Below are 26,674 nucleotides of genomic sequence, written 5' to 3'. Positions count from 1 at the left end.
TCACTAGTACAGCACCCCGGTGTGTTGGAGAGCCAAGCCACAACATTTAAAATCCGAGTACGACGTTTCGCCAGTAATTACAACTAGCTTCATCTGGTGACAGCCAGATTTGTGGAGAAGTCCAAGTGTTTCGTCAATAAACCTGTGGCATTAAAATAAAAAAATGTAAAATAATAATAATACGACGCTTTGGGCAATGGCCCTTTTTCTCGAAGGCAGTGGCCCCCCAATATTTTAAGGATGTGTAATTATTGGAGGTGCTGAGCTTCATGTAAATACACGGATTAGTTACCCGGAGAACTGTCTAGTGATGGCTTTGGATGAAAGGGTGCAGATGGTACGAATGGAGACCAGCTGAGGAAGAATCCATGTTGTTGGTGCTGGAAATGCAGCGGGAACGCAGCGAATACGAGCGATTCGCCGGTTTGAATGAGCACACGTTTTAAGCAAGAATTGTACCACTGTGTTCTGCAAACCAAAACTAATGTCGATGTTAAAAGTTGCTTAATGCCAAAATAAAACAAGAATCTATTTTTCTAAGGCAGACCTGGGAATATACTTCATGTTGGCTCTGAAAGACGAAGCGTGATGAAATGGAGTGATTAATTAATTAACTAAGTGCTGCAACTTTGATGCAAATAGTTTAACATGATTAGGCATTCCACCTTCATGCTGTGATCCTCCTGTGATTTCACTCTGAATGCATTACAGCTTTGCAAACGAACAATCGAGGATTGCTCATGTCCCATAATCAGGTCTGAGCAATCGGTGTGAATTTCACGTTCCTATGACGGGCCCAGGCATGTCCGTAACTAACACAACATCTCCTACTGTCAACAAACTCTGCCCCAAGCAGTGAAGCCTCAAAAGGCGGTGCCTCAATTTGTCCATCCTGGTGGAATGGTGATGGTGATGATTGTCGAGGCGTGGCTCTACACAATGAGCTACATCATGTCCACACAGCTTCATAATGTCATAAAACATTTACCCACCACCTGCTTTGTACCTGCGAAATGAACAACTGCTGTATTACTCGGGGCTTTGCAATTACACGCAAGCAGATGTTTGAAATGAGTCAAATTCTTGCCAAATTAAAATTCACTTAATTCTTAATCAATGCTCTGTGTTGACTTGAGTGGAATAACTTTCATAATTAATGCGTATGCAAATTTGCTAAATCCATTCACTATTATATTAAAACCAACAAGGACAAAGAAGTGTGCAAGAGCAAATGCATTTAGTGAGCACCCATTTAGGCCTGGATAATGCAGATCATCACCACCGCCGTCAGTGTTTTTGTCGATGCACCCTGGAAATGTTTCAATGTTTTTGTGTGTTTCGTTTCTTGCCCTTCCCCCGCACCTCCGATTAGCACGGATGGCGACGTAGAGTGCGAGAGAAGTTCAACATGCATGAGCACACACACTCACAGCCCTATTTTCAATCAATCCACTGCCGTTGGTGAAGGGTGGAGGGGGGGCAGTACAGAACAGAGGTGAGCGGTGGTAGTGCAACAGTTATCGGTGGGGAGCGGTAGTGCAATGGTTAACGGTGGGGAGCGGTAGTGCAACAGTTAACGGTGGAGAGCGGTAGTGCAACGGTTAATGGTGGAGAGCGGTAGTGCAACGGTTAATGGTGGGGAGCGGTAGTGCAACAGTTAACGGTGGGGAGCGGTAGTGCAATGGTTAATGGTGGAGAGCGGTAGTGCAACGGTTAATGGTGGGGAGCGGTAGTGCAACGGTTAATGGTGGGGAGCGGTAGTGCAACGGTTAATGGTGGGGAGCGGTAGTGCAATGGTTAACGGTGGGGAGCGGTAGTGCAACGGTTAACGGTGGAGAGCGGTAGTGCAACAGTTAACGGTGGGGAGCGGTAGTGCAACGGTTAACGGTGGGGAGCGGTAGTGCAACGGTTAACGGTGGGGAGCGGTAGTGCAACGGTTAATGGTGGAGAGCGGTAGTGCAACGGTTAATGGTGGAGAGCGGTAGTGCAACGGTTAGCGGTGGGAAGCGGTAGTGCAACGGTTAATGGTGGAGAGCGGTAGTGCAACGGTTAATGGTGGGGAGCGGTAGTGAAACGGTTAATGGTGGGAAGTGGTAGTGCAACAGTTAATGGTGGGGAGCGGTAGTGCAACGGTTAACGGTGGTAAGCGGTAGTGCAACAGTTAACGGTGGAGAGCGGTAGTGCAACGGTTAATGGTAGAGAGCGGTAGTGCAACGGTTAATGGTGGGGAGCGGTAGTGCAACGGTTAATGGTGGGGAGTGGTAGTGCAACGGTTAATGGTGGGGAGCAGTAGTGCAACGGCTAATGGTGGGGAGCGGTAGTGCAACGGTTAACGGTGGGGAGTGGTAGTGCAACGGTTAATGGTGGGGAGCGGTAGTGCAACGGTTAATGGTGGGGAGTGGTAGTGCAACGGCTAATGGTGGGGAGCGGTAGTGCAACGGTTAACGGTGGGGAGTGGTAGTGCAACGGTTAATGGTGGGGAGCGGTAGTGCAACGGTTAATGGTGGGGAGTGGTAGTGCAACGGTTAACGGTGGGGAGTGGTAGTGCAACGGTTAATGGTGGGGAGTGGTAGTGCAACGGTTAATGGTGGGGAGCAGTAGTGCAACGGCTAATGGTGGGGAGCGGTAGTGCAACGGTTAATGGTGGGGAGTGGTAGTGCAACGGTTAATGGTGGGGAGCGGTAGTGCAACGGTTAAGGGTGGGGAGCGGTAGTGCAACAGTTAATGGTGGGGAGCGGTAGTGCAATGGTTAATGGTGGGGAGTGGTAGTGCAACGGTTAATGGTGGGGAGCGGTAGTGCAACGGTTAAGGGTGGGGAGCGGTAGTGCAACAGTTAATGGTGGGGAGCGGTAGTGCAATGGTTAATGGTGGGGAGTGGTAGTGCAACGGTTAATGGTGGGGAGCGGTAGTGCAACGGTTAATGGTGGGGAGTGGTAGTGCAACGGTTAATGGTGGGGAGAGGTAGTGCAACGGTTAATGGTGGGGAGTGGTAGTGCAACGGTTAATGGTGGGGAGCGATAGTGCAACGGTTAACGGTGGGGAGTGGTAGTGCAACGGTTCATGGGTGGGGAGCGGTAGTGCAACGGTTCATGCTCTGTGACCCGAGTTCGATTACCACTAATGGCCAACACCAGTGACCATTTTCTGAATCAGTCCTGGGCCTCCCCTACGTCGACTCAGCCTCAATTGAGTACCTGGTGCGGTATGTAAACATCGGCACTGGGGAGACAGATGCGGCCGCGCGTGTTTCTGTCCACCCACACCCTCGTGTGCAGTGCCGGCCTTCATAGGTGCTCGCTAACAGCACTTGCCTCAACAGTCTGTGTCATGGCTAATGGGGGATCTTTGCCTTTGTACAGAACAATTATGGATTTTGCCCTCTGAAATCGATACATTCACTTGCTGTACTGTCACGCAGTGATAACCAAGCGGATTCGGAGTCTCGTAGCAAACGGAGACCTCTGTGTGATCTTCGATTAGCGACGTGCCAAACAGTTTTTTTTTTTTTTAACTCGCAGTTTACTCGCAACGAGTGGCCCATTATTGTGTTCCAATGTCAAAGCCCAAAATGCTATATTTGAAAATGCTCGTGAAGATAATCAGAATAATAACCTCGCATCAGCAACAACAACAACAACGTCTAAAAGTACATTTTAAAATTAGAAATGTCCCCGACGCATGTCTGTCTTGCGGAAGTGAAATTAAATCTCCCCGGGGGAGGAGTACGAACCCCGAAATACGTCAAACGCTCAGCCATAACTGATGAAATTACCATCATTAATTTAAAAAAATATTTCTCTTCTCATGTTTTATACAAGGTCACGCGAATTAGACCCACGGGGCTCGACTACAGATAGCTCTGTGACCACTCACTGTGAAAATGCAGATAATTGTGGGTACATTTTTTCCCTGTGCAATTGCCCATAATGGAAGCTCATAGTTGCGAAAACCGTTGCTGTGATCATTCACTTGAGGGTCATCGTGAAACTCGAACCTTTAAACTTGGACTAAAGTGGCTCATTAGAGTACACACGGTAAAGTATATATCCGCAAAGCCATCAGTCCAACCATGAAGAAGGACCCTCTTGAGGAGCCATTCAAAACCATCACCTTACCCTACATTGCGGGATCACAAAAAAGATCTACAAAATCTTGAATAAACACAAGATCCAGGTCCGATTCAACACATTACATAAAATCCGTGATCTGATTCCGTCTGTAAAGGGTGTGATTCCGGACATACCGTGGCGTCTACAAACTTAGTTACATTGGAGAAACCAAACGACATGTCTCTGACCGCATCCGTGAGCACAAAGTAGACCTAAAACACGGTAGGACCAACACCTCGGCCGTGGCAGATCACTGTTATAATTCAGTGGGCTCACATGACATTGACTTCTCCAAGACAGAGGTTCTCTGCAAGCCATCTGGCTACCATGAGAGATTCGTTCATGAGGCTATCCACATATACAAACACAGAGCCAATTTCAACCGAGAAGATGGATTCTGGCTTAGCAATCATTGGAAGGATTTGATAAACCATTTCGGGTCTTAATTGATTGTGCTCACGCTTACGGGGACTTTCAGACCGCATTCCATTCTCTTCTTATCCCCCCTCCTCTTTTCCGAACATAGATGGACTCGTCCATCTGACCAACTGCCAAATCGCTGTCCGTGGTGCTGACGTTAAGAAAAAAACGCCACTTTTTTCAAATTTTCATGCTGTGGATTTCGCACCTGATGATGATTGCTTGTGTTGCAGTCGAAACGTCGTGAGAATTTCATTGTTTTATATTTATAGATTTTATTATTTCCCTTCTACGTGACTTTACCGAAAGAACCAAAAATATAAAGTATATACCGTTGCGATTATAACAGTACATTGCGAATTTAAGAATACATCGTACCAAAAGCATTGGAGTACATTCGAGCACACGCACATTTTAGAGTACTAATATTTAGCTCTTCTTCAAATGCGACCTGGTCGCAAATTATTGCTCAACGAAGCGGCTTATACTCTTTGTTTTTTTCTGGTAAAGTCACGGAAGTAAAAAATAAAATAAAATAAATTAAAACAACTAAATTAAATCGAGCCAAAGTCCTGTAACGGTTCCACCTGAAGACGGAAGCTCGTGTTGCCTCCAAAACGTCGTGATTTTATTTTGTTGTTTTCATTTATTTTATTTTTTTACCTACGTGACTTTACCGAAAAAAGCAAAGCGTATGAATCCTGGCAGTCACGAAAGCTTCAAATCTAGAATTAAGTGGCTTATCACGTGGACATTTCGAGCAGCCAAATACTCTCAACGCACGTTTCTAAATGTGGAGGGAATAATCGGAGGACCCGGAGAAAAATCCCCGTGACCACGGGGAGAACGTGCAAACTCCAAATATACAGCAGGCATCGTCAGGGTCGGGATTGAACCCACGACCTCCTGCGTACCAGGCGAGCTAGTTAACATCTCGCCACCGCGGCACCATACTGCCACTTTGCAGACCATCAGACCCGCGTGATACCGGCGCTTCTCAGAACGGTTCCTCTTCCTATCCCACGATGTTTCCCGCACAGGGGAAATGGCAGTGACCATGGGCTGCTGCAGGATGAATATGTTTCATTTCAGGATTTTCAACATTTCCATTTCGCAGTCTGGCGATGACGGTGCATTAAAGTACACATAGTACACGTGTTTGGGGCACCTTCACTGAGTAAGATCACATCATAGGACAAGTATTAGAGTACAACAGAGTGCAGTACGACTATTAGAGCACGTAAGAGTAAGGACATTGTAGTGTATTGGAATATGGATATTAAAGTACATCAAAGTATGGATTTGAAGTCAAATAACAAAATCGGGCCAAGTGGTACTGTTGGCAGAGTGCTTAACTCACGGTGGAAATTTTGTAAAGCCAGGAAATTGCAAAACAGCAACCAGTTTGCCAATGACCAAATCACATTAAATGTGCCTGATCTCATTCGATCTCAGAAACTTAGCACGTGCAAAATCACTCCTTAATGGAATTAGCCGAACGTTCCAATGCAGGACTCCCCCCAAAATGAGAGTCTTCGGCCTCATCGAGGCTTTTCTGGATCAATCATTGACGCTGATTAACATACTTGCCGCATTTGCTGGTCTGCCTTTACTTTCAACGAAACTGAAACATTTATTAAGTGGCTTGACGCAGCCTCCTCCTAAATACAGAAATCAATGAATCTTTTACAGCCGAACCATTTATGCCGCCTTTTAAAACAATCCTGTCTATTCATTTACCGCACCCCTCTTGTCTTAGTCTTTCACATTGAGAAGCGACCTCTTTGTGGTTGCAGATCAATTCATCGATAAGTCCGTGCCGGAGTTTTTAGTGTGCAAATTAGCTGCGGTCCGTGCGTGGAAATTGGCAACTAATTCAACGCGGGAGGGGGGGGGGGTGCGCTGGCTACACAACCGCCAACTCCACCACGTCCATATTCCCCACATGTCCTCTCCGCGTGCATCAGCAGGGAGAGAAATAATCAGTTTTGTGCCTAGCTGGCGCAAATTAATTGCCAGTCGATTGCGTCGGTTGGAGGTAGATTATCAAGCGAATGAATGACTTCACCGGATGTAGACATACAATGAATGGGTGTACAATTAGAAGGTGGCAAGGAATTTACTAGGATTCTACGGACAAGAAGATGTTAAATTTAGATTTAGAACCAAGAATAAGAACATGTTAGTTTAACACGTAAGCTTTCGCGACCAATATCATCCATAAGAGGTTTTTTTTGGGTCAGATCGCGTAAATATATGTGTCGTTAAAACGCACCACCACCCGACACAGCCAACTAGTAAGGGTCGTCACGTTAGCAGAACATGGCCAATTTGTCACTAGTACAGCACACCGGTGTGTTGGAGAGCCAAGCCACGTGTTATTTGTATCATGTTATGTTATTTGTATCATTCGTTGTTGTCCTAAATGTATTCATTGGAAAAATTAAATAAATTCAGGATGATCAAATATTTGGTATGGCCCTGGAAAGGTATCCACTATTTATTCTTGCTATCAATTGCACACATTCTTTACCGTCAAATAAGTAGATCAAAGCTTATTAGATAGCTCAGAGATAATTGTTTATTACTGGAGAGAGTGACAATTTCTTGGTTACACAAGTAAATTACCACCAATACAGAGACACAAGCCCACACATGTGTCACGTAGCGCCGAGCCACTAAAACACAGCTGGTTGGCACAGTGTGGCGACCAGGTGGTGCATCTGCCAGTCATCTCAGTCAGTCAACCCATGCCAGCAATACCTTGTTGACCTCGTCAAGGAGCATAAACCATCACGTGAACTCCGGTCATTCTTGCAGTGGCTTTTGGTTAACCATCGAACAAAGACTGTCACTGTATCGTGCACTTTCAGATGCGCTTCTGCGGCCGTCTGGAACGCTCTTCCTTCCGATATTAGTTAACCGCTGGAGCTATGCACTTTTAAATCTAGATTGAAAACTAATTTCTTTTGAACTGATTTTTCTGTTTAGTTTGTTGTCCTTCCCCCGCACCTCTGCTTAGCACGGTTAGCTATGTATGGTGTGAAAGAAGCTCAATATATATACAGCACATTGGCTTATCGTGTTTGATCTCACAGAAGCCACTTGAGTTATGCACTTTTAAATCTAAATTGAAAACTAATTTCTTTCGGTATTGGCCACACCTCCCCCCTCGTGTGACATGCTGGCCTTAACAGATGCCTGCTATAAAGCACTTGCCTAGCAGCCTGTTATGGGCTACACGGGAGATCTTTGTTGTTGTATGCGGTTTGTCGGTACGGGGGCGCATGTGCGCGTGTGTGCATGCGTATACAAGCGCATCTGTGTGTGCACGCACCTGCGTCTGTGTCTGTGCACGTGTGTATGTACGTATGTGCGTGCATGTGCGCCCGCGTATGAGCGTAAGAGGGTATATGCACGTGCGTGCGCGCGTGCGTACGTGCGCATGCGTGAGAAAATTCCCGTGCACATCAATAGCAGCGCACGGTGATGTGACCGTGGCTCACACTAGCGAGGTGTCCGCAGGGGACGCGTGTCAGGAGGTGGGGGTTGTGGGAAGTGGAAAGGGTTTTAAGGGGGAGCGGATGCAGAGGACTGCAACTATGGGATTTGGGGGGGAAGAGGGGGCGGGGGGTTATCAGCTGGATCGAGCCGAATCTGGGAGCTCACCTGAACGCCCAGGATGCCGAAGATGATGAAGAACGCGCAGCAGATGAGGACAATGTTGCCGATGGGCTTCAGGGACGTGATCAGCGTCTCCACCACCAGCTTCAGTCCCGGCGCGCGGCTGATGACCCTGATAGGCGAAGAGAGTCCACGCGTTCGCACACGTGCGCGGTCATTCCCATCGACTCGGGGAGGACGACGCTGCTCGCGCACAGCAACATCGACGACACGTGCACATTTTCACTTCTCCCGTAGCCATGTCCAGCAATCCCTCGCCAACCACGCTGTCTCGTATCCACACGCCACGTTACGGACAACCGTTTTTGCCAACCACGATATGCAGTTTCGCGTAACCACAGTTTCAAATCTGCAGCTGTGTGCAAGCATCCGCCATCAAGCGCGTGTGCCCACGCTCGTCCCCGCGTGCAGGACTTGCTTGTCCTTCAGTGCTGTGGTGCGGCAGTCAGTCACAAAGCGCAGTCGTGGCTGTAACGGCTGCTTTCAAGCGCTATTACACGCACCGCACCTTTGCGGGCGTCCTCGGTGCCATGGCGAGCGATTCAACACTGACGTTGACGCGACGTCGGAAGAATTATATGCAAACTTGAAGTCATTGATGAAGTGAAGCAGTCAAACTAACCCCCCCCCCCCCCCACTAATTTTCCATAAGCCTTTAAGTCTTGCCAACCACGGTTTAGCCAACCATGGGGGTTTTTAGGAACCTAACCCCCGCGGAAGAAACCCAAGGATCGAAAGTAAAAACAGGACCTGTGGTGAGCGGCTGTGTGAACGGATGCCTCCCTATGCACGATGGCTGCCGGGGGGCACTGCGTGAGTTGCGTGCGGCCCTAAGGGACCGGATTTCCATTGAGAAGCTGGATGCTCAGAACAAGTACAGAACAAGCATTTCATTTAGACCCAGCCTCAGATGCGATAAACTGAGACCAATTCAACCTCCCAGACTCTCAGCGGCATCATCTGCCTGGCACGCCTATTATACAGGACCCTTAAGAACCTCCAGAACACGACCTCACCCTCCTCCCCCCCATCGCTCTATCGCTCTCCCCCCCTCTCTCTCTCTCTTCACCACAGCAGCCACCCCCAGCCCTGTGCCCTATCGAGTCTCTCAGGGAAAAAGGCATCGGACAAATTGGAGCGGCAAAGAGATAGGTCACGGCCCGGCAAGGGCTCGGCAGTTGTCGATTGCGGTGATTGGAGTGGGGGCTGCTTAATGCGGGTGGTGGATGATACATCAATCCGTGCGTGCATATCAATGTGTGCGTGTGTATGTCCTCGTGTATGTATACGCCCTTTTCAGTACGTATGCACGCACGTATGTATGACTGTATGCATGTATAGTGGGCAACGCGAGCGAGATTGGAGGGATGTGTGGCTGAGTGGGCGAGGGAAAGAATGATTATACACAGTACGAGAGGGGAGTGAGTGAGTAAGTGAATGAGTGAGCGGGTGAATGAGTGAGGGAATTAATGAGTGAGTACATCAGTGATCGATTCCGTGAGTGCATGAATAGGCAATCGAGCAAGTTGGTAAGCGGGTTGCGTGCGGGTGCATGGGTAAGCAGCCAAGCTTGCGAGCGAGTGGGTCCATGGATGAGCGAGTGAGTGAAATCACGAGCGGGTCAGTGGTCGAGTGAGTGAGTGATGGATTTGCACGAGTTGATCGGCGGCTGCGTGGAGTGGCTGGGCAGTTGCGGCGGCGGTGGCGACGGCGCTGCTGGCTCCACATACCGGAGGGGTCGCAGCGTGCGCAGCAGACGCAGCACGCGCAGGATGCCCAGGATGCGCGCTCCACTGTCGGACGCAAGCGACACGATGATGTCGACCAGCGAGACCAGGACCAGGAACCCGTCGAGCGTGTTCCACGTGCTGCGTAGGTACGCGCCGTCCCCAAAGACCAGCGCCATTGCGATCACCTACAAGGGCAGAGCAAACAGTCCCCAACCCCGCCGCCCCCCGGTTAGACTTACGGACCAAGCAGAGGCAAGCGCCGTTAGCGAGCACCCATCCTCGGCCGTGCCACATTATCGGCTCGACGATGACCGCCCTGGATGGGCAAGGCCGCAAAGCCGTGGAGGCGGCGAGGGTTTGTGGATCACGCGCACGCACACACGCACACATGCACATACACGCACACACAGCGAAACTCCCTTCCTGTAGGTATCGAGGAGGTGCCATAGCCTGGCCCGTCCTGAGAAAGGCAGCAAAGGAATTGTGGGGATTGGTATCATCTGTCTCTCTATCTGCACGGGATACGATGTTATCCCCCTCACAACGTGGCTTTTCTCCGGGAGCTCCGGTTTCCTCCCGTGCATATTAACACTCACCGTTAAGAGGGTGAAAACATCGTGTGATCTACGCAACATCCGTGCTTGCAGATTGCAGAGCGCAGTGTGACGCGGTTTGCATAAGTGTACAAACACTCAATATTACGATGGACAAGGCAGTTGGTGGAAGGGATGCGTCCGTGTGTGGCCGATGTGAGCGATACGCCGCTGCGTAGCTGCACGGGGGGCATGTGTAGGATGTGAATCAGGAAGAGCACACGCGCGTGTGGCCATACACGTGGCCACCTTCGTTTCTGCAGTGGCGATGACCGCACACTGCAAGGGGTTATTATTTACAGTTGAGTGGACCTAGGGGTGGATCAGCACAGTTTCAGATATCACTCAACACCAATGTTGGTGCAAATCTGACAATAGAACCCATATTCATCGAAGTGAAATTGCTCACTCCACTTTCCTATGGCAAGGAGCCAACCCATCCATTGGATAACAAATGCTGACTTGCCACAGAGTGGTGCTAATTTGTATGATCACAGAGAGGAATTATGACGATGCGAAGTGTGTCCCGAGTCAACCCACAACTGGCATTTGAACTTGTGACCCTCCGGTTATCCATCACGTGCTCACGGTTGTCAAGTGCAAGAACGTGCGGGCAAGATTGTCTGAAACAACGTTCGCCAAAATTTTTTTCTCGCGAGCAAATTCAGTGAGCGGTGACCTGCGCCGGGCGAGTGATCTCGCCGCCGTTAGGACAGAAACCTCAATATGTAACCAAATTGTGATGTCACAGTGCTGTGACCCCGACCTTTAACCCTCACGTATAAAACACAACCTTCAACAAGCAAACACGCGTACACGTGTACAGTCGTAGGCGTGGCTGTGCTGGATTGGGTGTCTGTGAGCAGCACTCCATTCACTGTGCCAGTGCTCGCCGAGGGTTCGAGTCCCGTTATAGACAACCCAGATCCATACTCTTTGGTTCTTTCGGTAAAGTCACGTAGGTAGAAAAAAAAATCACGACTTTTCGGGCGCAACACAAGCACCCGAAACGTCGGGTAAAATAAACAAAAATCACCAAAAGGACTAAAACTATATATTTTACAAATTCTCTGGTTAAGGCCCATTCAGCTATACAGCGCTTTTTCAGAAGCGACCTGGTAACAAATGACAGCTCAACGAAGTGGCTGACGATGTGGACATTTCTAGCAGCCAAATACTCTAAACGCAATGTTGATTCCAAATGTGGAGGGAAAAACTGGAGGAACCCGGAGAAAAACACCACACGGGGAGAGACACGCAAACATGCAGGGGTCAGGGTTAGGATCGGACCCACGACCTCCTGCATACCAGCAAGGAACACAACAGGGAACACAACAAGACACACAGCAGGGAACACAGCAGGGAACACAGCAGGGAACACAACGGGGAACACAACAGGGAACACAACAGGGAACACAGCAGGAAACACAACAGGGAACACAACAGGGAACACAGCAGGGAACACAACAGGACACACAACAGGGAACACAACAGGGAACACAGCAGGACACACACCAGGGAAACACAGCAGGGCACACAGCAGGGCACACAGCAGGGAACACAACAAGGCACACAACAGGGAACACAATAGGGAACACAGCAGGACACACACCAGGGAAACACAACAGGGCACACAGCAGGGCACACAGCAGGGAACACAGCAGGGAACACAACAAGGCACACAACAGGGAACACAACAGGGAACATAACAGGGAACACAGCAGGAAACACAGCAGGGAACACAGCAGGGCACACAACAGGGCACACAGCAGGGAACACAACAGGGAACACAGCAGGGAACACAACAGGGAACACAGCAGGAAACACAGCAGGGAACACAGCAGGGCACACAACAGGGCACACAGCAGGGAACACAACAGGGAACACAGCAGATGTTTGTTACCTTGATGCTCATCTCAGTCACAAAAACGGCCGTGAAGATGTAGTTGGAAATGGTCATGAACAGCCGTTCCTAAGGAAAAGACAACCATTATAACGAATTAAAAAAAACGACGCAATTGAACACTATGAGACATCTCCTTTACCAGTGGCAAAATATAGTAACAGGTTTTTACCCTTTCAACTGGTACAACAACTGACACCTTTATACAAGGCATCATGTTTGCAATAACCACAACACAAGCAGTCAAAATGCAAACAAAAAGAAACAACTCTGATGATGATAATGATATGCACTGTTCTTGAAGTTGATTGGTCCACATCCGAGACAGCTTTTCTTAGAGCCCAGTCTCCATTGGTGTTGGACCAGATGACGCCAAAAGGCGTACAACTCAAAGACAGCACACTATCAGACAACACAATTGAATTCATGTTTCTTGAGTTTAAAACCGACCCGCTGTTTCTCGAGTTAATTTGAGCTCTGCTTCACGGTGACGGAATGTGACTTGGATTAAACTGTAGTTGCCATTATTTTTACATTTTATTAAATTGTAAATATCAAACTGTAAATATATTCGGTAATTTGTCACTGAGTGTTTATTAAATATGTTACGTATTTTGATTTAAAGCTTTCGTGACTGCAGGGATTCATATTCGTGGTTCTTTCGGTAAAGTCACGTAGAAGAGAAATAATCAATTAAAAAAATATAAAACAAGAAAATTCTTACGATGTTTCGACTGCAACACAAGCAATTATCATGAGATGTGAAATCCACAGCTGATGATGATTGCTTGTGTTGCAGTCGAAACGTCGTGAGAATTTTATTGTTTCATATTTTTATTCTTTTATTATTTCCCTTCTACGTGACTTTACCGAAATAACCAATAATATTTTCGTATTCATTACATGTACGTGCAATTCAACTTTAGTAATTGTGCGTAAATGGATTAAGTACTTGCAGTATTGCAGACATTAGCTGCAACCGTAGAGGTGTTACCATAATTACTGCAACAGGTTGAAAACTTTAACCAAAAGGTGTTGCGACAATTATAATAAGTTATTGCAGAAAAACACTACATCAAATATTTACACTGATATCATGACGAAAGTACGATAGATTGAACAAAACATTTTCACAAGTCCGCTGTTCCAGTTGAGAGCCAAATAGTGGTACAGAATTGATCAATGCACAACAATCGATCACAAAAATGTCCCATTCCCACGATGCAAGGTTGGTTTTGGAGAGGGCACAATCTGACCTTGAGTATGGGCAACAACACGGAATGGTCGGTTGTGATTGGTCGGTTGTGATTGGTCGGTTGTGATTGCTTCAGAGACACAGGTGGTAGAATGACAATATTACAAATATCTATAAAAACGTCATCATGCTAATTCTGATACTACTGATCTATTGAAAGATGTTTGATGTTTGTCCAGAGTTAAAAATCAAGACTGGGAACCCGGCTGAGCCCCTCTTTGCACACGGATGCTTTCCCGTGAAAATGATCACCAACGCTCTTCTGCCAGAACCGACACACTCAGCTCGGACGAGGACCTCCGATAAAATCTAGACACGCTACGGACACAACTAACGTCGCCTAAAAAAAACCCAGCAACGTACTGTATTTAATCTGTATAGCTGCAGAATGGAAAATGAAATAGCAAAGTAAAAAAAAACCTTCTCTCGAATAATATTAAAACCGACAAAGCACACATTCATGGCACCCCTATGCTGGTTAATCTTCCTATTTGTGATGTGAAGGTTCCATGAATCAGGAAAAAAAAGTCAAATTCAAAGATCGCAAGCTGTGCAGATTTACAGGGTTGATGTAAGTTCCAGTCAATTCATTTGTTTATTAAATTGGCTTATATGTAGTAACGATTATTTTGGTAATTTCATGGAAAGATAATGGACGCGCTGGCTGCTGTGAATTGTTTACGGGCATGAGTGAAATGGGTTTTGTGTTGACGCAGCTGGAGCCACATTCGTCTCGAGTGAATGGAAAATTCATTCATTCTTTCAGTCCTCATCTATCGCTCTTTGCCCAAGTCGCTATACTTTTCCAGGATCGAATCGCGTCTCAGAAGCCAAGCAAAGTTCAGCCTGCTTCGTACTTGGATGGGTGACCAACCGGGGCTTGCCGCCAGGTGTTGTGGGCTGCGAGGCGGCTATGGGATGGCAGTGCTGAGTTTTCTTGGTTCTTTCGGTAAAGTCACGTAGAAGGGAAATAATAAAATAATACAAATAAAACATAATAAAATAATTCTCACGACGTTTCGGCCTGAATGACGCTGTCTTTCCGACAGACCTGTTCTTCACCTGAGGACGTCTGCTTGCGTTGTGGCCGAAACGTCGTGAGAATTATTTTATTATGTTTTATTTTTATTATTTTATTATTTCCCTTCTACGTGACTTTACCGAAAGAACCAAGAAGATGAATCCCTGCAGTCACGAAAGCTTTAAATCGAAATTTTGTGCTGAGTTTCTCACCTTCGTTTCCCTCCCACGTGAAGTCAAACACTTACAATGGCAATGGCCCAACATGCCAAAGGAGCCAGACCCGAATGAAACAATTCCGAGATTCAGTAAAGCTTTGCTGGGCAAATAATTGGAAATGATTATTCATTTATTCAGATTATCCATTGCTCACTAATAGTCCTTGCCCCTTCAGGTTAGAGGTGCATGTAAAACAAACTTGTTTTTTTTACGTGGAGGGAGACAGACATTGGAAGGAGACGTTGCACAGTTGCCTACGTACGGTGCGAAAGAAGTTCAACATATATACGTACAAAAGTGTCTGCTTATTCATTTTGTTGCTTATAATCTCCACAATGCCTTTCGCGATTGCCCTATAAATGTAAATCGCCAAAGATCCCTCCTACACCACACAGCACGCCCCCCGTGCCCCCCCAGGCGTTGCAATGTGGAAACGTCTCGCATGGGGTGTTCACCAATGGGTCAAACGCAGAGAGCTCACGTGATGCTCACTGCAACAGCTGCGGCAGCCTAAGGGTGCTGTGAGCAATTCGTCATAAAGTGCTTTGTTGTGGTGGTGGTGATGGTGGTGATGGGAGCCCAAGAGCTCATTATGTTTTGGGGAACAATATTGTAAAGTGTTTGAACCTCTGGGCACATCCAGAAGGCGCAATGGTAGGATCGAGTAATTTGGTTCGGACAAATGGGAACAGTGCACCTATTAGGTGCTCGCTAACAGGACAATTGTCCCAATAGTCTACGAGAATAAGCAGGTGGTCAGTCTGTGGCCTTTGTCTGTGTAACAATTGAACTTCTCTTGTCTCTGTTTTTTGTTTGTGGGTGTAATTGACAGAACCTATTATGTGTGCCTATTTGCGAAAATAATGTATATCAAGTATGACATGTATTGTGGATAAGAGGATGACCTGGCAACATGATTTAATTTACTCACTGGTAAATGCACACTGTCGGTATTCTTCCAGATTGATTAGGAGCTGCAGAGAATTGAGTCGTAGATTATAGGCGTTTCATTGTATATAAGTGTATGACATTTAAATGAGACTTCAACTCAGGCTATATGCCCCCTCCAGGGTAGGCAAAATTGACCCTACCACAAATTCAACGATAGCTGTCATGTGGATACACTAGACCCCGTCATAGGAATGTGGACTGAGCTGCTGGCGAATAGCCCTCGGCCCCACGCAACGCTTGAGAGCAGCCCACGCACTTCGAATGTACGGCAGGTAATGCCGCGTCTGTCCTTCATCGGAGACAGCACGCGGCACGTGCACGGGACAGATGCGCGCTCCACAGTGTGAAAGCGCGCCTTTGCTCGGCGAAGATGTAAATTTAACGGAGAACAATAACGCTCTCCAGTACGGCACCCGCATGGCCATCTTGTCACAATTTCATTCCGTGCCAGTAATGACGGGACTCTCACTCCCTCTCCGTCATGCATATTTCAAAAGGTGGGCTCGCACAGAAGGGGGAAACATTTCCAAGCGGCCATAAATAAATGATGCCCGCCATCCTTTCATGCGTGATCTGTGCGGGGTTTTGAAGGCACAGGCCTTACTCCCGCTCGTTGTGCTCCTATTTGCCACCTGTGATGCCTCCTTTGTTTATTTGTACAGTCTTACTTCCAACGCTGTTAATTTTAATGGTGGCGGAATTGGCGTTTTGTGTGCGTCGTCGTGTATGCAAAGTGATTAACATGATTGAATTGTTGTCATCGTTACTTACTGGGTGTGTATTAACATTGGCTGACCTAATGGGAAGGGGGGGGGGAAGATACTGGCACCCTGCCTTAGTAATGTGGACATTCCACAAATGGCTCAAAGATGCCAACTGAGATAAGTGCAATATCATTTGAACTTGGGCAGGAAGACAACTTTACAATGCTGCTGATGATGGTGGTGATAATGATGCTGCTATAATTATTAAAATATTGCTGCTGATAATGATCGTGATTAGCGATGGTGGTGACATCTTCGTTCAACTTACAGGGCTGTCCGCTCCAATGTCTGGCCTTTCAAGGGCGATGGTGATGCAGTTGAGGAAGATGAAGAGAAGCACCACGTGGTCAAACACCTTGTGTGCGATGATCTTGCGACACTGCATTCTGACCCTGCCAGCAGCGGGGGGAACAGTCACGAACACAAACTCGTCGGAAAAGATAACAGTGCAGCCCCACGATCGCTTGCTCAATGCCACTGCTGCCGGAAGGGGGCCTCAACTACAGAGAGCTCTAGAGACTCCCCTCGAGAAGACATTGGCCTACTCTTCCACAATGGCCAGAGGTCTTGGAAGAGGTGGGCGAACTGACAAATGATTCCATCGCGTGCGACTTGCCCGTCAACTTACTGCGGTTGCTTACCATTTATACCGCTGCGTGGATAGAGACGCATGGATCTAAGAAACGTGCCCCATCGTTACAGCTGCCGTGACAGAAGATCGAACCGGCGACCTCTGGATTGCATGTCCTGTGTGCGAACCATTGCTCTGTGGCAGCATCCATTGGACTCTTATCTGGTGTCAGATAAAGGAAGTGGATTTTGTCCACGATGAACTCTCCACCTTGAACTGACGAGTCGTACTCACTTGTTGTGCGGAGCAAACAGGTAGAGCGACCATTCTTTTCGGGATTCGCAAAACTTGGGCTTGTAGGGTTCCAGTCGCCGTCGGAGCCTGAAGCAGTGGCTCTGAAAGACAGTTCGTGCATGCGGAAGAAGCCAATACGTGTTTCTTCCATTTGATCGATCGATTGATTATATTTGTTTACGCGGTTAAGACACATTCAGCCGTGAGCTGTTTTACAAAAATGATCCGCAGTTGACCTTGGCTAAAAGTGAACGATATATCTCTGTTAAATGTTCGTAGGTTATATTTACAAATAAAATAAAGGCAATAATGTCAAAGTGCCAACCCGCTCAAACGATCATTGCCCGGTACGCATCTCCCATGACGATATGCAGGTGAAGAAGATTGGTGGATCCTACACTCTCCCATTATCCACGTACATAACATACCTTTATCCGTTTTAAGAAGTGCGGATAACAGGTACATTTATGCCACAATTTCGAGTTCACGTGTTTAAGTTACTTTCGTAAAGGGCAACACGGCGAACGCCGTACTTCTGGAACACGACTTACAGATCAATTATGGTTGGGCCAAACACATGGATCATTTTGGTGGAACCGGGTCCCCATAAAAAAATGAGCACGTATTGGCCAAAGGGTTTTCCCTGTACAGCCAAAATAAAACGTAAACCCATCATCAGCCATGATCTCTTCACTGCTTGAAGAAGGCCTCACCAGGCATTCAACATCTGTCATGATCTCGTGATGCAATGATCTACCCAGCTCCATCTCCGTGGTGTAAGTGCTCTCCCGGACATGTTCCCCTCCATTGGCAGCTATTCCATCGTTAGTCTCGACCACATGGCATCGTCCATTTTAGTGTGCCGTGTCCTGTCCCAAGCCCAGCCAACATTCTCGCGCGTCGAAACGACGTCTGTAACTCGCATATGCTGTCTGATCGACGTGTTTCTCTTTGTGTCTCTCAGCGCAATTGTAAGCGCGTATAAATAAGTAAAAAGAAGCTGGACAACGGGTGGTTAGACGGCTTTCGGAAATTGAAGTCAATAATGGAAAGCAGCAAACCAATGTGCCTGAAGAAGATTGTTTTCAATCACTGCATTTTTACCTGCTGCGGCGTATGGGTCAGAAACACGAACATTGACAAAGAAAACGGAACAAAGTTTGCAAGAATTGCGCGGAAAAGTGTGCGGAATAGCACGAATAGCTGCTGATTCCAGCGAACTCGTTGTGCTTAGGTCGTTGTTAAAATGATGGGTCTGCAGATTGCAGGCAGATGCAGAAATTCAGCGAAGATGCAGGTAACAAGAGCAGGGCATCGGGGAGTGGAGAAGAAGCATTTTTCACTGTGCATAGTAGGCCTGCAAGTGAATGTGAATAATTACAATTTCCCATGACTCAAATACCCATTGCCCCTCATGCAAATACAGCCCTCCTGCCATAGCAATGTGAAATTTACACCACCGGCTCAGGACTGCCAATGTAAATAAGCTCCACCCCATGTTTGTTTGGGTAGTGAGACAGTTTAACCTTTGCACTTTATATGTTAAATAAAGGGCTACAAAGTATCGTGGGTATTTATTATTTGCCATGATGTAACAATCACCCATATATAACCCCCCCCCCCCCATAGGCTCTCGTGGGACTGTCAGCAGAGACGAGCATCGTGGCATGCGTTCACGTGAGCAGGGAAACGCTTTGATTGTTTGACTCAGCTCTGAACGCCGTCGTAAATGTCACAGTTCACCGTCCACGCCGGCGATTTGATGAGCTCATTCAATTCGGGATCACGACTTTAATCCAGAACTGTTCTATCTGTCTTTGGAATATACGTGCCGTATGTTCTGTTTTTTTTACCCAACGAATATTCTGGTGATGCCGCTGCTTTGGCAGCGATTCAAATGCACAATTAACAATAACACTGCCATAAAAAATATATATCTCATCAGTGACATTTTGGGCATTGGCCCTTCCGCATAGCAGAATGGCGGGTAGAGGCGACTGCAGCTACAAACCCCTAAATCATGGATCACGTGACTTCGCACTGCCCCAAATGTATACGTGAACCCAGCTGGTGGGTGGCCAGATTCCTTTGCATTTTGCCAAGTTGGACGAAGCAATCGAACGGCTAAATTGCATTGATTTGAATCTCTACAAGGTCGCTCTTAATAGGTCAACCATCGGAAAGATAAAGAAGATATGTGTGGACGTGCCTGGTCAACACCCGGCATGGGTACTGAGCAAGCGAGTCGCACAATGCCGTGCGGCGTGGACCGGCCCTCACATCGTAAATCTCTTCGGCGTCGTCGCTGAACTTGCGTGACAATCTCGGCGTCTCCCTGCCGGGCAGCGGGCTGCTCCCGTGTGACACGAACTGCTGCTGCTGCTGCTGATGCTGCTGCTGCTGGTGGTGTTGGTGGTGTCGCTGAGCCAAGCGAGCGCCCCTCGGCAGGGAGGGCGAGCGGGAGAGCGGCGACAGCGGGGAGAGCGGCGAGCCGTTGCAGCGCATGGCGGGCGTCTGGAGTAGCTCGGGGAGGTCGCAGGAGGCGGCGCGGCGGGCGATGAGGAGGCCCCGGGGGGAGAGGCCGTCCTCCGTGCCCGCCGAGCACACGCTGCCCCGCGGGCTGACGCTCCTCAGGCTCCACTGGGGGAGAAAGGGGCGCAACGGAGAAGGGGTTGGTGGATTACACAAAAGTGATCAACTTTTTATTTTTTATTGCGAGACTCCCAGCTGGGGTTGCCACCTGTCCTCGTTTTTGTACCAGGATCGTGATCTTGTTGAAGTGTGCCGTTCACTCCAAATGACAAGATGCTATTTACCACCCTCCCTTCTCCTCCTCCCAAGATTTTAAAGCAAATGTGAGGGGCGCGTCTTATCATCCGGTAAGCAGTTGTGCCACCAAATCTCCATGCCTTCAACTGTCACCAGGCACAAGTTTGGGGTGCATCAAATTTTTCTGGACCATCTTTTCTCAAGCGGAGAATCTGGTCACTGTGTCGTATTGGGAAATCTGTAAATCTTCCAGAGACGTTAAAGACCCTGGTTACAACTTGACCCCACCACACACAACTGTGGTGAACCCATTTACATGGCTGCATTGACAGAGGCAACTGCTACCCTGTGAGATCAAACGCGAACCGGCCACCTTTGTATTGCACGTCCAGTGTGCGGTATGTATGTATATTGAGCTTCTTTCGTACCATACGTAGCCAACCGTGCTGAACAGAGGTGCGGGGGAAGGACAACAAACTAAACAGACAAATCAGTCCTAAAGAAATTCGTTTTCAATCTAGATTTAAAAGTGCATAGCTCCAGCGGCTTTCCCAATATCGGAAGGAACAACGTTCCAGACGGCCACAGAAGCGCATCTGAAAGTGCGCGATGCAGCGACCGTCTTCTATCGATGGCCAGCCAAAAGGCACTGTGAGGATGACCGGAGTTCACGTGATGCTTTATACTCCTTTACGAGAGCATAAACCATTGCACTCTGGCAGCATCCCATGGACTCAAAGAGTGTAAGAGGGAATCGGGGGTGTGGAGCGCCCATTAGCAGTGGCCCTAGATAGCTCCTCTAGAGATATTACTGCCTCTTCTAGAAGTATTCATGCTTCCTCTGCTGCTCCGGCAGAGGAGGTACAATGAAGCTACAGGTTCTGCTGCCGCTGTTGGTGGTGGTGGTGGTGCCGCTGAGCCAAGCGACGTCTTCCAAGACACCTAGGAAGGCGTCTCTCGGAAGGTTCGAGGTCACCTGCGCGAGGCTGTCCCTCTGCACGGCCGACGAGAGCGACGCCTTGTCGTCGTGGCGCACGGGCAGCAGCGCGTGCCCGCCGGGACGCGGCAGGAACCCGTCGAGGCCCACGCTGGTCCAGCTGGAGCGACGGCTGCTGCACACGCTGCCACGGCCGCCCCACGGGGAGCTGCGCCCGCTGGGCTGCGCGCGCGCAACGCACGGGTGCGGTGGGGGCCGTGAGCGCCCGTGGCGAGAGGAGAATTGGAAAAAGGCGGACAGCCGAACGCGAACCGCGGAGACCGAACAGGTTCCAGTCCCACCGTGAACTCTCTCAATCACGCAAGTCGACCAGTCCGTTCCGAGCACCAGCCCTGCCTCTCACCCTAAGTGCAAGAAACTGATAAGAAGCTAGCCCTACCGAGTACACCCAAAGACACTGGCCAACCAGACCCGAACCCTACCTACCCCTTAAATCTAACCACACTCGCCAAGCATACTCATAAACCTCATACTCATAAACCTCATACTCATGAACACACTAGTGCCCAGACCAGAGCCCTACACCTATCCATAACCACACTGGCCAACCGGACCCTAACACGAACCCTCACTGCACAAGCTAACGAGACCATAGCCCTATCCCTTGTTCCTAACTACACTCTGCGACTAGACTCTAGCCAGAGGTGTAGATTCCACATTCCTACGGCAGGGGCCAGTCCCTACACAGGATGACCATGTTGAGTAATGTCTCGTCAAAAGCCAGTGCTTCCCTGCTGTAATGAGCATGTCATCGTCTTGCCTCCATTAGCAGCCAGTAGTGAACATTCCACAATCCTATGACAGTCGTAGTCTATCCAAAGCGGAAAATTAAGAGCAACTGGTAACAATGACCGGGTCTTCAACTGTCCACAGTAAACCAATAGTGATGTCTCACAAAGTGGTACTAACTTTATCAACCCTAGACAGATGATGGGTTGAGTCTACTGATGACTGGGATGTGAAGTCGCAACCTTTTGGTTGTGTGTCCAATGTACTAACCACGACGTTCGTCTATACAGGACAAATAGGCCTGCCCACGATCGTACGACACATATGGGCATAACAGGTAAATCTAATTGAAACTAATTCAAAATAAAATATTACAATCTGCGATTGTGTTTGCCGTGCATGAAAGCTAAAGTGTGCAATTATATCAACTGTGGCTATAAACACACTTGGCCAGTGTGTTGAATATTAGCACCCAAAGACATTTCATCTTTGTTAATGCTCATGCTATTATTCAGTGAGCCTTGTTCATTTTTTATTCATTAAATTCACATTTGTTACGAGTCGAGACTGCGATGGGAGGGGTATATTTAGCCTTGAGAAAATCAATTGCGCATCTTTGTCTTTCCATTTTAACCTCGTGCCCATCGATGACTTGAACCTGAAAGATTGGGAATGCAAAATGACAGCGTCTGCAACGTGTGTGCGCGTGTGTCTGTGTGTGGGGGAGCGGTAGTGCAGCGGTCAGCAACACTGCACTTTGAACTCAGCGAGTTCGATTTCTGCTCAGGGCCAACCCCACTTAACTGGTCCTCCCTAGGTCGACTCAAATGAATACCTGGCACGGTGTGTAAACACCGCCACTGGGGAGACAAAGGCGGTCGAGCGTGATTGCTCATCAGCCGACACCTCGTGTACCATACCGGCCTTCACAGGTGCTCACTAACAGCACTCGCCACAACAGTCTGTTAAAGGCTACACGTCGGATCTTTGTGTATGTTTCGTGTGGGGAGCGGTGGCATGGAGGTTTGAATGCTGCGCGACGAACCAGGCGGCTTAATTTTGATTCCTGGACACGGCTAACACCAGAGGCCAATGTCTCAACAGGTGCTGGGCCTCGTCTAGGTTAGCTCAGCCTTAAATTAGTAATTGGTGCTATGTATCTCTTCTGTCACCGCACTAATTTCCCTCTTTTGTCTACTCCTTCAATCTCACTACATCTCCAAATGTCGTCTCTATATTTTCTGTCATCTCACCAGAATAGTTTTTTGTCTTTGGGCCCCAACAGCGTTAGCACCTTCGCCGTGTGTCTGTGTGTGCGTGAATGCACCGTAGATGTAGTCCGCGTGGAGTCGTTGCGTGCGTGCGCATCTCTCACCGGGGAGGGGACCCCGGGGCAGGGCCCCAGGGAGGAGCTGCTCCCTCTCCGTGAGTCGGGAGACGGGGAGCGAGGAGACCCCCATGGGGTGGGGGCCGTGTGGGTGATGAGCGGTGGCATTGACATGCACTTTCCTTCCAGGAGTCCATTGGGTGTCAGCACTGCACACGTGCACAAAGGCAAAGACAAATATCCACCCGCCCCCCCGGGATAGCATTAACAGACTGTTGGGGCAAGTGACAAACAGAGAGATATACACACACAGACATATAGCCACTTTATTTTCGTTTTTATTATTTTATTCTCATTTTTTTTTCTATCTTCGTGACTTTACCGCAAGAAACATAGAATAGCCATACAGACTAATGGGGTCACATTAGTTTTGCTCTTCGTTGGCTATAAACAAATCATCACCACCGTTGGGGCAAGATAATATTAGCGGTGGAACAATGGTGTCGTGGTTATGAACACGGTGAGCTGAGTTCCATTCCAGGCCATTGCTAAGATCAGTCGCGGGTGATTTCTAAACAAGTCATTGTCACTCGATCCCCACCACCCCATCCACCTCTTTTCCAATCCACCCTCAACAGTTTGGTGAAGTATGGTCCAAAAAAAACTCCCATAATCATCACAGCATGGGTCGGCCGTCATCCAGCACCTCCGATTAGCACGGTTGGCTCCGTACAGTGCGAAAAAAGTTCAACACGCGCACAGCAGCGGATTACGAAAGGGAAGCCAATTATTATCGTCAGACGATGCAAACGAAAGCACAAGTAAAACATTGTCGCCGGAACAATATCTGAGCATCTTTCGTAATTCTGTTGTCATTAATTAATATTTAAATACATTTCAATTAAATTCACAACGGTAAATGTCATTCTTCGGTCAAAAGTCTGTGCAGGATGGATTTTGAATTACTCATCAAAGTGGGTAAAACAAAACACGGGATGGACTCCGAAGCGGCGGCAATATTAATGGATCATATCAGGTGAAGCGTGGCGTCTTTGAAGTTAACGATCATAATCTAAATGCTGACCACTTGAATAACCAAGCTCTTCATAATTTGCAGGCTATTGATAATCACACACTGCTGGGTGAAGGCCTCCTCCGAGTGGTGTTGGCAATGCCAGATGTTTAACCATACTTCACCGCGTGAGTAAGAGGGTTGGAGGGTGTGGGGGGTTCGTTGGGAGTGTAAGGACGGGTTCAGATATGACTCACTACCTACTGTATGTGAACTGGTCCCGGGCCTCCCTTAGGTCGACTCAGCCTCAAATGAGTACCTGGTGCGATATGTGAACATTGCCACTTATTGGGTGCTCGCTAAGAGCTTTGGAACCAGCAGACTACCTTGGGGGAGGGGGGGGGGTCCTTCGTTTTTGTCTCCAGTCATACGCAAATGAGCAAATGATAACAAATGTGGTCTTGTTGGAACCCGGACGACTGCCGGAAGGATGAAAGCAAGGTTTCAACGATTGACCCCTTCCCAGAATTCAATGACAGGTCACAATTTGGGGTCAAGATTGGATTTGCGAATCGCTGTGTTTATTGCCGTTGCGGCGAACATAAAATCCATAGCGGTATGAATCTCTAGAAGCCTTCGTGGTGTGAATCTTTTGACTCCCTCGATGTATCATGTTACTCGTGCTGTCCTCAAATATACGTGCGATTTTATTATGATTGATAGACTCACCCACACCATACGAATGTGGAATTTACACCGCTGGCTCAGGACTGGAAGTAGGATATGGGTAACAACCTTCATGCCCACTGAAGCAGGAATCGCCTCCGCCTGACCATTTCTACATCGCTGAATTTTTCCCATCATACGTAAGAAAAAAGATAACAATGGTGTGAGTCTTACAGGCTTTGTGCAAGCACAAATCAACCACTTTTATATATCGTTCGCCTCTTCGCCACCTCAATGTATTCAAAGTGTGCTACCGGGCCCCATGTGATGCGATGGAGAATCCATTCGGAAATCTCATAGAGCAGTCATCCTATGTACCAGTGTTGTGGAAGAGATTTTCAGCATAACAGAAGCATCCTTTTTTGTATCCTGCACACGAGAGGTATCGCATCGCACGTGCGCATACACTTCGCTTTGATATTGGCGCGTGAGAGTCAAACACCATATTTATCCAAATTGAGTGAAAAAACTTAATTCACTGCGAGAAGCTGTTTGTTGCAACCATTGGCGACCGGGCTTAGACTATCACTTGAGAGCCGGGTTTAAGTCAATGGTGGCAGAAACATGAATTCACCGGTGCCAGTTTGGCACACCGAGCAATGCGCCACCGTGGCCACCTCAACAACGGACTGACCCCACCCACAACAGCGCCAGCATCTGAACCATTCACGCACGCAATATGCGTTTCGGTAAGAGTTGAGCACCATGCGAATTCATTTTCATTGGCCATCTTGCACGGTGGTTCTTTTTAAACGCTGCTCTCGAAAGTTTTTAAAAGGTTTTTTTTTATCGCTTGAAAAAAGGAAAAACTCTGATTGTAAAAGTTAATGAGGGAAATCCACACTTTGATAATGGAGATTTAAGCGTTAATTAATGAAATTCTCCAGCTGAATTGTGTCCCGTGAAAAAGGGGGTGGGGGGTGTGGTGGAAATTATGAAAAAGGCAGGATTAAAATATATAAGAACATATCATTGCTTCAGTGACAGCTGCCTGGAAATAAAAATGCAACCTTTTTAAAATGTCACAATGTTTGGAAAGAGGTGGAGGTTTCTTCATGCATGAACGCAAATTAACAGCGCGTTCATTCTCACGTGGAGATCAACGACATTTTCCTAATTCCCAGCGTAATTTTTTTTACGCAAATTTTTTAATTCACGCGTTATTTTCTGTTGCCAATTGAAAATATGTTACGGGAGCGACAGCTCAAGGGCAAACAAAACGTCACATCCGGAACTTCCTGGCTTCGTTTCACATCCGGCAACGGCCCTGGAAGATGGCACAGATGGTATCACGGATCTTTTTTTAATGAACAAAACTGTTGTTGTTGTTGCAGCTTTGTTGTTGTCCCCATAACGGGCAGTGGTGGCGATGCACGTGGCCTGTAATCCAGCACTGTGGAGGTGAGGGATGGTGGATCGTACAAATGTTGGAACCCGCATTTCCCACGCCGTGGCTTGTCAGGAGAAAGTGTTAAAGCAAAGCTTGGACTGGCATCATCTGTCTTGTTATTTTTCTTGGTTCTTTCGGTAAAGTCACGTAGAAGGGAAGTAATAAAATAATAAAAATAAAACATAATAAAATAATTCTCACGACGTTTCGC

General features: G+C 47.8%; 1 protein-coding gene across 1 annotated transcript in view; it reads right to left on the bottom strand.

The window, feature by feature from the left end:
* LOC133353428 (voltage-dependent T-type calcium channel subunit alpha-1H-like) overlaps positions 1–26,674 on the bottom strand; it is a 307,728-nt gene that overhangs the window by 27,454 nt on the left and 253,600 nt on the right. Inside the window, 8 exon segments of the mRNA XM_061569680.1 lie at positions 8,199–8,325; positions 9,944–10,128; positions 12,440–12,508; positions 16,917–17,040; positions 17,514–17,614; positions 19,794–20,153; positions 21,259–21,441; positions 23,384–23,544. Coding sequence (XP_061425664.1) covers positions 8,199–8,325; positions 9,944–10,128; positions 12,440–12,508; positions 16,917–17,040; positions 17,514–17,614; positions 19,794–20,153; positions 21,259–21,441; positions 23,384–23,544 — 1,310 coding nt within the window.

The sequence above is a fragment of the Lethenteron reissneri genome, chromosome 44, assembly GCF_015708825.2.
Source record: "Lethenteron reissneri isolate LAM-NWPU_2019-01 chromosome 44, ASM1570882v1, whole genome shotgun sequence".
In the NCBI taxonomy this organism is placed as follows: domain Eukaryota; kingdom Metazoa; phylum Chordata; class Hyperoartia; order Petromyzontiformes; family Petromyzontidae; genus Lethenteron; species Lethenteron reissneri.
Note: the sequence above shows the minus strand (reverse complement) of the source record. Positions and strands in the feature narration are given on the sequence as shown.